Genomic DNA, 12,682 nt, shown 5'->3' on the forward strand with positions numbered 1-12,682 from the left:
AATTATGTTGGCATTAGTGATTTGCATTAGCATGGTTTAGGTCCTATTTATCAGACTGCGACCACTTTGTATATTTAAATGAGGAATTGTCAAATCAAACAAAAGTTTAGTATGGAGTGCCACAGGGATCAGTTTTAGGACCTCTGCTTTTCTCCTTATACATGCTTCCACTGGGAGATATTATCAGGAATCATGGAATAAGTTTCCATTGCTATGCAGATGATACCCAACTTTATATTTCTTCTAAACCCAACGAAAATTCACAATTCTCTAAGTTAGCAGAGTGTATCAATGAAATCAAAGATTGGATGGACAGATATTTCCTTCTACTCAATTCCGACAAAACAGAAGTACTAATGATTGGACCAAAAACCTCTAAAAATAAGCAGCTAACATATAATTTGACTCTCGATGGATGTACTGTTACATCTTCTTTTACAGCAAAGAACTTAGGTGTTATATTTGATATCAATCTTCCACCTGAGAAATATTGCTAAATTATGACACATGCTCTCTGTTGTTGATGCTGAAAAACTAATTCATGCAATCATGACCTCAAGACTAGATTATTGTAATGCTTTTACTGGGAGGATGCCCAGCAAGTTCAGTAAATAAACTTCAGTTGGTTCAAAATGCAGCTGCCAGAATGCTGACTAGAACAAAGAAATATGATCATATTAGCCCCATTCTATCATCGTTACATTGGCTACCTGTTAAATTTCATATTAATTTTAAAATTCTGTTAACTACATACAAAGCTTTGAATGGTCTAGCTCCACAGTACTTAAGTGACCTTCTGAAATGCTATATTCAGTCACGTTCATTACGATCACAAAATTCTGGCTTCTTAATAATTACAAGAATTTCAAAATCCACAAAAGTAGGTGGATCCTTTTCATACTTGGCTCCTAAACCATGGAATAGTCTCCCTAACACTGTTTGGGATGCAGACACACTCACTTCGTTTAAGTCTAGACTAAAGACTCACCTATTTAGCCAGGCATACACCTAATTTATCCTTCAACTCACAATTAGGTTGCTTTAGTTAATTTAGAACCAGAAACATCATGATCTATAACTCTGCATAAAACTGAATGACATCTACGATAATATAATTTTTTTTCATTTCTTGGGATTCATATCCCAAAGTTACCAGAGCTAGCCAGATCCAGCTCTGTTCCTGCTTGGTGTCGGACTCCATTGCTTCGTGTCACTGAAAGATGATGACAAACTACAGCCGGTGCCTGCCAGACATCACTTCAATCTTTTGACTTCAGAGGATGAACTGATGCCAACTCCAACTATAAGACATGGGACACTTCATATGCCATTGCCTGAATCTTGGATTTAGGATGGACCTCACCAAACCTCACCGAAATGACCTGCAGGTTGAACTGCGATGCACCTCATTTATCTCTGCCTGCATCACCTTTGTCTATTGATGGACTACACTCTTGAAATGGAATACATAGGCTATACTTTAATTCATCAGCCAACTAACAAAGTACAATGCATCTATGTGAACTTCTGCAGTTAATCCAGGATGGACTTCAAAGTCATTAGTCATTAATCTTAAAGTAACAAAAAAGAAAATAAAAGAAAAAAATAAATAAATAAAAAATAAAATATATATATATATATATTTTTTTTTTTTTTTTTTTAAGATAAATGACTAATGACTTTGAAGTCCATCCTGGATTACCTGCATATATATATATATATATATTTTTTTTTTTTTTTTTTTTTTTTTTTTCAACAATGGACCTTAACGCTTACTTAATTTACAAATGTAAAGCCATGACTTCCACTGTACACAAATAACTAATATTGGCATTATATTCATGTTGTTTAGCCAAAGGGGAACTGGCCCCCACAGTGAGTCTGGTTTCTCTCAAGGTTATTTTTCTCCATTAGCCAACATCTTATGGAGTTTTGTGTTCCTTGACACAGTCGCCTTCAGCTTGCTCACAGGGCTTCTAAATACAATTATTATTTAATTATTTAATTTCTATACACAGTTTACAATCATATTTAATATACTACACAATGATCACTCTAAGACTTTATAGATATTACAGTTTCATTTTTTGTTAATGCATGATTTCCTGTAAAAGTGCTTTGAAATGATGTGTGTTGTGAAAAGCACTATACAAATAAAAATGACTTGACTTGAAATCACTTGTAAATATATGCAATAATGATGCGTGCCTTAGCAAAAACCACCGATAAATAAATACAAATCCATATAACTAAGAATCTAATTCAAGTTCTTGTTTCAAGCTACCCTGAGGATGTACTGTATTACCATTAACAGCTTCTATCTGCGTCCCTTCCTGCTCTCATTAAAACCATCAGACTCTGCCTCTTCATTCCTGGATGGCCTTAAATTGGCTGGAAATTACGCCTGTAATAATCATTACATCATGTTGCCTAGCAATATGTTGCAGTTCCCACAATGACATCACTGTCAGGGCCAATGTGCTCCCATCTGGTGGAGAGCAAGAGATTGCTTCCTCCATCTTTTGGAGCTCCGACTCGATTGTCCTAGTTCGGAAAGCCACCTGCTCTCTGATGCACAAGCAGGGATGGAGCATCTGGTTTCTGGGAGCAATATCTCTTTCTGTTGGATGAAAGTGTGCGAGTGTGGGTGTCAGCCTGAGCCAGATTCAGAACGGACATAAACAGCCCTTCACAGAGTGTGAAGTTCTGACCTACAATCCAGGCAGAGTGGGAAGAATTTGCTTTGCTACTATTGCAAGTGCTGGAAAGTAAATTTCTCTCAGGATATCTGGGGAAGACAATATACAGAGCCTAATACTCACTCTCAGGTCATTCCAAACAAGTATAGTATAACTTTCTTTCTTCTGTGGAACACAGAAGGAGATGAAAAGCATGTTTATGCTGTTCTTTTCCATATTATGAAAGTAAGTGGGGTTTAAGCTCCAAAAAGGAGCTTTATTGGTTCCTGTGTGTTTTTTAAGCGATCACATGCCAAGTTTGAATATGTTGAACAAATCGTTCTTTTGAATCGGTTCTTTTCAGTGAACTTGTTGAACCAGTTCACCAAATCGGACTGAATCGTTGGGAACTGTTCACGTCAACACTGATCCACAAGTTACTCAATCTTAACCTGTCTCTTGGACGTGTCTGGACTGGAATGGAAGACTGGAAATGAGCTGATAACCTGGAGTAATATGGTCTTAGAACTAGTGATTTCTAATTTTGCAATGAACCCCTCTGACTAACTAGCAAAAAAGACTGAACACTTTGGCTGCAACAGTTCTCCAGTCAACAGTACACTGAACTGAGAACATGTCTGACATGCTGAGAACTGATGAATGAGCTGCAGATTCTGTCTGTGAGCTTACGTGTGCCGAGGGTTTCATTAAATGTATGTTTCCAATGTATAGTGCTGAACAGCAAAAAAGAATAACAAATAAAACATACTGGAAATATGTTTATGATTGTATTACCGTATGATGATGATCTGGTGGCAGCAGTTCTACAGTCAAAAGTACACTGAACTGAAAACTGTCTCTTTCGGACATGTCCGCATTGCTGAGAACCGATGAGTGAGCTGCTAATACTTTGAGCATGCATGTGACAAGAACTTGAATGAGGGGGTGAAATATAAGTTTCTTTAATAACAAATAAAACATACTGGAAATATGCATACAGCTAGTTTTATTAAATAATTTTTTTTTATTAAAACCTTTCAGTGGAAAGACGTAAATAAATTTGACTATTGAGTATTGTGCATACATATTATATTTTAAGTTGTTAAGAGCTGGATCATGGTTTCTGCAAAAAGGATGAGTTGATTAAGACTAGTTTATTCTCTTTATATGTTTTAGACACGTAGAACATCCGTATTTGTACATCAGTGTCTGTATTGGTTGATTTAGGTGGAAAACTTTATTGCAGGAAACTTATCCAAAGATGTAGTCAGTCGTATTTGGCGTACAGGATCACAGAATGAAACAGATTTTTTTAACTATATCGAATAAAATGTAATAATCCACAATGGTCACTTACATATGGCTTTATTTTAATGTGTTTGAGTATATATTCTGTGACTAGTGACGTCATTACGCAATGATGTAACGAACCTCTGAATCAGTTTTTTGAAACGGTTCATTGAAATGAACTGTCCGAAAGAACTTCCCATCAATAAAAGTATTAAATGTTAACAAATTTACTTGTTAAATGAGCTTAATATCTTTTTAAGTAAACTTTACTTTCTTGGTTCAATCGGAGAATATTTAGCAGAGATGGGTCACTTTTATTAAAATCAATGGGACAAATTGGAACACCCAATGGTCAACGGATGTAGAAAGGAAGTCCCACCTTACAGGTAAAAGATGTAGACATCGTCTGTCAATCAATTCGAGAACATGAATGTGCATTAGCTATACAAACTGGGAAAATTTCATTTTTTTGCGTAATCTGAGGTAAAGAAGCACAATTTATGATACCAGTGATGTTTGATTCTACTGCTGATTTGAAATATGTTCTTTGATCATAATCTTGATCAAACAATTTGGAGATTTCGGTCTTTCCCCACTCAAATAGATAGGAGCTGCACTGGCATGCCGCTTGTTAACCTAGAAAAATAGCTCCCTGTGAGCGTTCCAAAGATGGCCGCTGAGTAAACTGACTTGCTAAAAAGAATTAGGTTCAGTCAACTTCATTCTAATTCAGTTTATTCCTTCTGGAAAATCCAGTTTAAGATGGTAGCTGTGTTTTGGAACATGGTAGCTGGTTTCTAGCTGGTCCAAGTTGGTCATGAGATGGTCTAAGCTGGTCTTTAGCTGGTCCAAGCTGGTCATCAGCTGGTCCAAGCTGGTCCTTAGCTGGTCGACCAGCTACCATGTTCCAAAAACCAGCTTGAACTTCTTGAGCTGGTATGACAAGCTGGTAGCTGGTCTAAGCTGGTCTTCCATCATCCCATCCTTGGACCAGCTAAAGACCAACTTGGACCAACTAAAGACCAGCTTGGACCAGCTAGAAACCAGCTACCATGTTCCAAAATACTGCTACCAGCTTAAGCTGGATTTTCCAGCAGGGATCCAAATATAGAAGTTCAATTACTTATTTTATCATTTAAAAAAATGACATAACAGTAAAAGTAGTTAGGACTATTCTATTATCAAAGGAAAATAATCTGCCATTTAACAATAAATGGCCAATTTATTATCTGAAACCAATACCTGATCCCTTTATCATATTCAGATTTCAGACATGTCAAGACACGCTTGGGCCTCAACACTTTACACGCAAATCACAATGATGATGACAATAATCAAACATTGAGTAAAAAGATGAGCTTTGAACTATTGCTATATGACAAATAACTGAAAGTGACAACAAACTCAATGACCAACATCATAAATAAAAGCAGCAAACATTTAATAAAAAGAAAAGAAAGAAAAGTAAGACACTGCAATTTAGTCATGTCACAATGCATGCTGGGAATCAGAAGAAAATGTTAGCATGGTGTGCGTACTTCTGAATTTACATGAATGGGAGAAATTGGAACGCCAAGCCAAGGAGCTCTGAGTGCGGTCAACAGATGTAGAAAGGAAATCCCGCTTTACAGACTAAAAGAGACAATCACCTTTTAGATACAGACATCGCCTGTCAATCAACTCTAGAAAGCGCATGCGCATTAGCTATACAAGCCGGCATAATTGCATTTTTCAGCATAATCTGAGGTAAACAAGCACAATTTATGATACCAGTGTTGTTTGATTTTACTGCTGATTTAAAATATGTTCTTTGATGGTAATCTTGACCAACCGTTTTTGAGATTTCGGTGTTCCCCCATTCAAGCAGATGGGAGCTGCACTGGCATGACTGGAAATAACCTCCCGAGAGCATTCCAAAGATGGCAGTCAGTGGACTGACTTGCAAGAAAGACTTTGGTACTTCTCTTGACTTATATATTTTTTATTTCATGGTAACAGTTTTTCTTTTCTTAGTTCAATAATTTATGACAAGTTGAGCAAACAAAAACTATGATAATTGAGTTATCTCAACAAGATCAATCTAGGGCAGTTATTCTAACTCTACATTTTAAGTTATGATAACTAAAAGTCAAAATCAATTTTACAGTGTGTGTGCACTGTGAAAATGGTAACCTGCACTTGTTACGTTAAGGAGCTATTTCTACTCCATCTAACCCTTAAAATTAGTTTTGATGATGTAATCTAATGTATTCAGGTTTATTCTGTCTTGTTAAATAATATTTTTGACCTGAAACACCAGTTAATTTAGATGTTACCAAATGAAGCACTTTTTTTTTTTTTAGCTGACCATTTTTTACAGTGTGCTTTCTTTCAATGGAAAGGAGCAGTGAAAATATCTCATATGGGTTTGGAACAGCATAAGGGTGAGGGAATGATGGCAGATTTTTTGGATGAACTGTTCCTTTAAGAAGTAAAATTTGTAGAATGTATTATATACAGGGAATTACTGTATATAATGTGCAAATCCATTCTATCCTTTTTTTGGATTAGTATCACATGCTCTCCAAAACATAGGAGATACGCATGATGTGGTGTCCATTTTAATAGCACAACACTCCTCAATATCCTTTTTGCAACTCTCAGGGAATTCCTGAACTTGTTTAAAAACCTCCTGCCGAACAATTCTTCTTGCCTTGTCAAAACACCCTCCTCTTTCTATCTATTTGTCTCCCACTCTCACTCTTCGCTCAGATACTCCCATCTCTGGAGTGCAGAGAGTTGCTCCTCTGTCTGTAGGAGCACTGGACACTGTTATTTCCTCTGAACCTCACCTAATGCTATCTCAACATCATTCTAATGTACTGTATTACTCACCGTATGAAGGATAGGCATTTCATCTCAATTTCAATGTCAGTTCTGTTTTTTTATTTTTTATTAAATAAAGTCTGTGTAGTATGTGCAGGTATCAGTGAAAGAAGCAGACTTTGCTGTTTTACTGCAGAAGGAGAGATGCAGTAAGCGTGGATTTTCCCACTATGGAGTTAAATGCAAATGTTTCTAAAGCGACTAAAGGGAACTGTCTTGGAAGACAGAGTGCAGACTTAAAAGCATGTGTTTTGTTTGATGATGGATTATACCAAAGGAAATAATAAGATAAAACTAATCTGGCTTAGTTTCAAGCTCGCTTGATCATAATATGATGCCATTTTGCTATGTAAATAATCTACTTGATCTACTTGACCTGGGTTCTCTAATAAAGCAATATGAACAACTGCACTGCGTAGGACTACCATGAGTAACAATCTCTTTATTTACATATGCATTGATTTTTGCATATACATGTATAACAACTAAGTGTCACATTTAAATGTGTTTTTGTTCAAGTTTTGTGTTCATGTCTTTTATTTGGAAAGTTTAGTTCCTTGTTCCTGTTTCCTCTTTTTGGTCATGTGATATCCTGTTTCCCTCCATGTTCATGTGTCTTGTTTTCATTGGTTTATTGTCTTGTTAACTTGTTATCAGTCATGTCATTGGTTCATGTTTAATCTTATGTTCATTAGTTTAGTCTCATCATTGGTTGTCTGTCATGTGGTTACCCATGTCCATATATTTATAGCCCTCATGTTCTCTAGTCCTTTTGTCGAGTATTGTTTGTAATGTTAAGTCATTTATGTTTGTTTTGGATTCACGTTTTTTGGATTTATTGCACTTTCTAAATAAAACTGCACTTGGGTTCTCACTTCATCGTCTCATCCTTGCTTGTTCCTGTCCTGCCTGCCTACACGTTACACTAAATGTGTGTACATACTGTACAGTATGTATTTAGTAGCATGTCAAGATTACATTTAAAACATCAGCACAGAGACATGGAGTACAACCGCTACTCTTAAATACTGGAGATATAAATGGGATTTAATCAATGTGCTTTAAACATTGCATTGGATTTTTCCAAACTTCATAACTCTTTATTAAATATTTTGTGTATTCTTGTGATTTGTTTTGTTCATTGTTATCATTAATGGTCATTGATAGTTCTTGTATGCGATGACATAGAGAAGGCACAAATATTTGCTGGTGTGGACACTGTTAATCTCCTAATATATGCAGGATTAACCAGTTATCCAATTTACTGTCACCATGATTCTAATCTGCTTGATGACTAATCTCATAAACTGCATTATATCAGTGCATTATATGAAAATCCAAACGAGAATCAGTGGAAGGTCCATAAATTATGATTTTGAAGCAGAGATGATTTATTGATACTTATCATACATACTGTATCTCTCTCCAAATACTGTTTATACCTAGAAAAAAAAAATAATTTAAGAACATAGTTATATCTATGTATAACATTCAGAGCTGTTAATTCTGATAAAAATTATTACAATGCATGTTCACACATTATATTAACTTCTATGAAAACATTAGTGCATTATATAAATCTTAACAGATCATCATAAATTATAATAGTTGATGTATATTTAAAAGTTTTGAGTGTATTTTCATATCTGAACTCATATGAACCAGTCATTAACATTGTATGTAATGTTTGTATGTTAACACACAGAGAACCAATTGATATCTTTTTTTTCTTTTTTACTCCTTGAACATGCACTTTTTTTTATTTATTTATTTATTTTTTTTTATGAAATTGAAATACGTAAATCTTAAAAATAGTCTTAAATGTTTTTAAGGAAGCCACTGTCACAATTAAAATAATAATAATAATAATAATAATAATAAAAAAATAAAATAAAATAAAATAAAAAATATATATATGTGTGTGTGTATATATATATATATATATATATATATATATATATATATATATATATATATATATATATATATATATATATATATATACACACAATTAATTTGTTTTTTAAGCATATTTTGTTTTTTGGTGAATTTTGTGACTTAAGAAATCAATGGCAGTCTAAAGGAAAATCTTAATTTTTCCGACCATTTTCCTTTGTTTTCCTTTGAAATTCATTATGCATTTTTTTCCCCACACCAAATATATTGTAAGAGCGGTCGTTTATAATGGAAGAAAGCGCTTGGGGCTGAGTATGATTGAAGTTCTGTCATTTCTTTCTCTCTTCTTTTCTCTTCTCTGCTCCAGCGGGAAGCGTCTCTTCTCTCCTCCTCACATCATATCCGGCTTGGTTTTTTAAACAGTTTGGATACAGTTTCAGTGCTGCGCTGTGAAGTCTGATTCATTTAAGCGAATCGGTTCGATCGGACGATTCGTTTTAAAGACTCGATTCAGAAAACGATAACCAATTCTTTCGAGTCATTGCTTTCAACTGTTACAAGAGGTCCCCCGTTTCATTGCTTAAAAGGATTTTCGGAGGTCCCCACACAGCATGAAAGGTATATATATATATATATATATATATATATATATATATATATATATATATATATATATATATATATATATATATATTTTTTTTTAAACATAATTGAAATAGGTGTCATGAAATATCACACCTGTCCATGACAGCACTAGTCTCTGTAAACTGTGAAATAATAATAATAATAATAAAAATTAATAGGCTACTAATAATAATCAGCCGCAGTCTTTTTTGTCACTTGTCAATTTGTGAACGCTATTTTTCAACAGTTGCTTTTTGATTTGTAAAGTTTAAAAACGGTTAAAATCGCTTACAGCACCTTTAACTGATTATTTTTCGTAGTGAGAGTAAAGTTTAGTGAAATACTGCTGTTTATCTCTATATTTTCGATAATGTTTTATATACTGTCAATTGGTGAGTTTGTTTAATTTTGTCTCCAACATATCTCGCGCTCCCAGCGTTCTTAAACGGTCGAGTGATTCACACACGCTTTGCGAATCGGTTCGGGTGAATCATTCAAAAGGAACCGGCTCAAATGTACGATTCGTTTGCGAATCGAAAACTACAGTTACAGTGAGAGTAGCTTAAGAGGCTGCTGTGGATCTGCTGCTGATATGGAGACTCCAGCCATCCATAGACACTGCTCGTCCAACTTTGGTGAGCAGACTGGACGGATAACGCGCTTTCATGGCTGTTCTCCCGTCATATTAGCAACTCCAAACATGTCCAAGAGCTTGAAGAAGAAAAGTCACTGGACCAACAGAGCCCATGACGTTGTGTTGTCCAGGGGTCCGAGTGGTGAGCTCGGGTTCGAGCTGCAGGGAGGCGCGGAGAATGGACAGTTCCCTGTAATTGGGGAGGTGAAACTGGACAGGGGCAAACTGAACCAGGACGAGATACTTCTGGAAGTGAATGACACCCCAGTTGCCGGACTGACCATTAGGGATGTGCGGGCTGTTGTCAGACACTGCAAAGACCCCGTCCGTCTGAAGTGTGTCAAACAAGGTGAGTTTAACTGGACTTCGGAAATGTTTGACATCAAGTCCGTTTATAGTGACGCATGTTTTTTTTTTAACCATTGCTTCTGCCAAAATACCATTACAGCATGATGTGAAAAAACATAATGAATGCAGGAAGCAGTTTAAGAGGCATTCAGATCTTCAGTGATTTTCAGTTCATTTTTCAAATGTTTATTTGTGTATTTAGTTATTAGTTTTGTTGATAGTGTTGTCTAATTAAGCACAGTTTTAGTTTAATAACTGTTGAGACTGCAGGTTTATCTTTCTGTTATTCTTCAGTTTAGTTTGTGTTATCAGACTGTAATCTGGTCTGTGTGTGTGCCACAGTTTTCTTAAAACATTATGCTATTACTGTTTTACCCATAGGCTTGTATCTGCTCCTCACAATCACATGGTCATGAATGATGCCAACCAACTAAAGCAGTAACAACTAACAACTAACATTTGAGAGCGATGGCACCAACACCTCATTTGGTAGCACCAGTGGAGGGTTGGGGTCTGTGGCCTATAAAATGAAAAATGTAAAGACAGAAAGTGATATTATTACTATATTACAAAAAAAATACTTGCAAATACCAATTATATTGCATATTTTGCCCCTCTGAAATGCTCAATTTAACAGTAAGGCTTTGATTTTGAGTTGGTATGTAGATGTAAATGTACTGGTATCAACAACAGGAAGGTTATCTAACATCTATAAAAAGTAAAAAATTGAATATTTACCATAGTTTTTATAGTTTAAACAGTTGTATTTCTTACAAGACTATAGTAACCTCTGGTAAAACTAGAAAAGGATCTTCACTACGATGGTTAGATATAACATCATTTCTATGAAACAAACTATGGATTTTATTTTAAGGAAAAACAGCACCTTAAAGGAATATTCCGGGTTCAATACCAGTTAAGCTCAATCAACAGAATTTGTGGCATAATGTTGATTACCACAATAATTTATTTCGACTCTTCCCTATTTTTCTTTAAAAAAAGCGGAAATCAAGGTTACAGTGAAGCACTTACAATGGAAGTCAATGGGGCCAATTTTTGAATGGTTTAAACACATAAATGCGAAGCTTACAATTTTATAAATCACTTGCATTAATTCTTCTGTTAAAACTTATGAATTATTTGAGCTGTAAAGTTAAATTTTAATTTTTACAGTTGTTTTTGGGTTTTAGGGTTTGTTGACATTACATCGTCATGGTAACGAAGCTGTAAAATTGGCTATAACTTTACACAGAAAAGATTAGTAAGCTGCCTTCTATTTTATCACACTAAAATCATATTAACACACTTATTGTTCAAGTCTTATGGCCGTACTTTCGAAAAAGTGAGTATTTTAACATTTACGGATTGGCCCCATTCACTTCCATTGTAAGTGCCTCATTGTAACCCAGATTTTGGGGGACGAGTCAAAATAATTATTTTTCGGTAATCAATATTATGCCACAAATGCAACCAACCATAACTTGTTTTGAATCTGGAATATTCCTTTAAACACTTTTAAAAACTATTAACACAAAATATAAACCTTTATAAGCTGCCATGTTTGTAACAAAATGTGAATGATATTCCCTCACTCCCCTAATTTAGCTGTGAATGTATTTCTGCCTAAAATACTTATACAGTTAGTTTTATTATAGTATATTCATAGTAATTTTCTTACGGGTAGTGATATGTGAAAAGTCTTTAAACGTCTCTGTTTTCTCCAACACACTCTCACGGAGAAATCGCAAGGATTCGTACATGTTGGCATAATCGTATGAAAATGTATGTGTTGGGTTGTACAAATTTTTACAAGTTTTACAACAGCCAATCAGTTCACTCTCCCTCATCTCCTTCTAAAACGAGACAATTACTTTCTTCCGTTATACATAACATACTCTTTCGGCTTCAAATTATGCTTTGGGAGCATAATTATACCCTACAGTATGGTTAGCTTTAGATATGGGGTTTGGGTAAGGCCATAAAATTAAGAACCATGTATACAATGTCTGACATGCGGAACGTTCGCTTACTTCCTCATTAAACATCTGGGGATTTGCACGTCATCAAATCGTACAAATTCATATAAACCACCTCGTAGGATTTCATACGAATTATCCGCCTCGTACGCATTTTTTATTTTATTTTATTATTAAAGATTTTATTATTTTAAGATTGAAATTCTTACGAATTTTCATGAGATCGGGTTGGTTTTCTCAGCCTCAATGCTATTTAGAATGTTGCGCTGTTTAATGTGATTTTAAACTAGTTTACTCACTGAGGGTTTTTTATAGAGGTTTGCATGAGAGAGTTCTGTGCCGAATTCAAATGGTTTCCGCGACTTGCACCA

The 12,682-nt window shown here is 35.0% G+C and overlaps 1 protein-coding gene across 1 annotated transcript in view; it reads left to right on the plus strand.

Moving 5' to 3' along the window:
* The first annotated feature begins 9,905 nt into the window (after nucleotides 1–9,905).
* The window catches only part of LOC127436808 (membrane-associated guanylate kinase, WW and PDZ domain-containing protein 2-like), a 383,618-nt gene continuing 380,841 nt past the window's right edge, over nucleotides 9,906–12,682 (plus strand). The window contains exon 1 of the mRNA XM_051691206.1: nucleotides 9,906–10,336. Coding sequence (XP_051547166.1) covers nucleotides 9,946–10,336 — 391 coding nt within the window. The 5' untranslated portion in view covers nucleotides 9,906–9,945. The remainder of the gene's footprint in view (nucleotides 10,337–12,682) is intronic.

The sequence above is a fragment of the Myxocyprinus asiaticus genome, chromosome 47 (genome assembly GCF_019703515.2).
Source record: "Myxocyprinus asiaticus isolate MX2 ecotype Aquarium Trade chromosome 47, UBuf_Myxa_2, whole genome shotgun sequence".
NCBI classification, from domain to species: Eukaryota; Metazoa; Chordata; class Actinopteri; order Cypriniformes; family Catostomidae; genus Myxocyprinus; species Myxocyprinus asiaticus.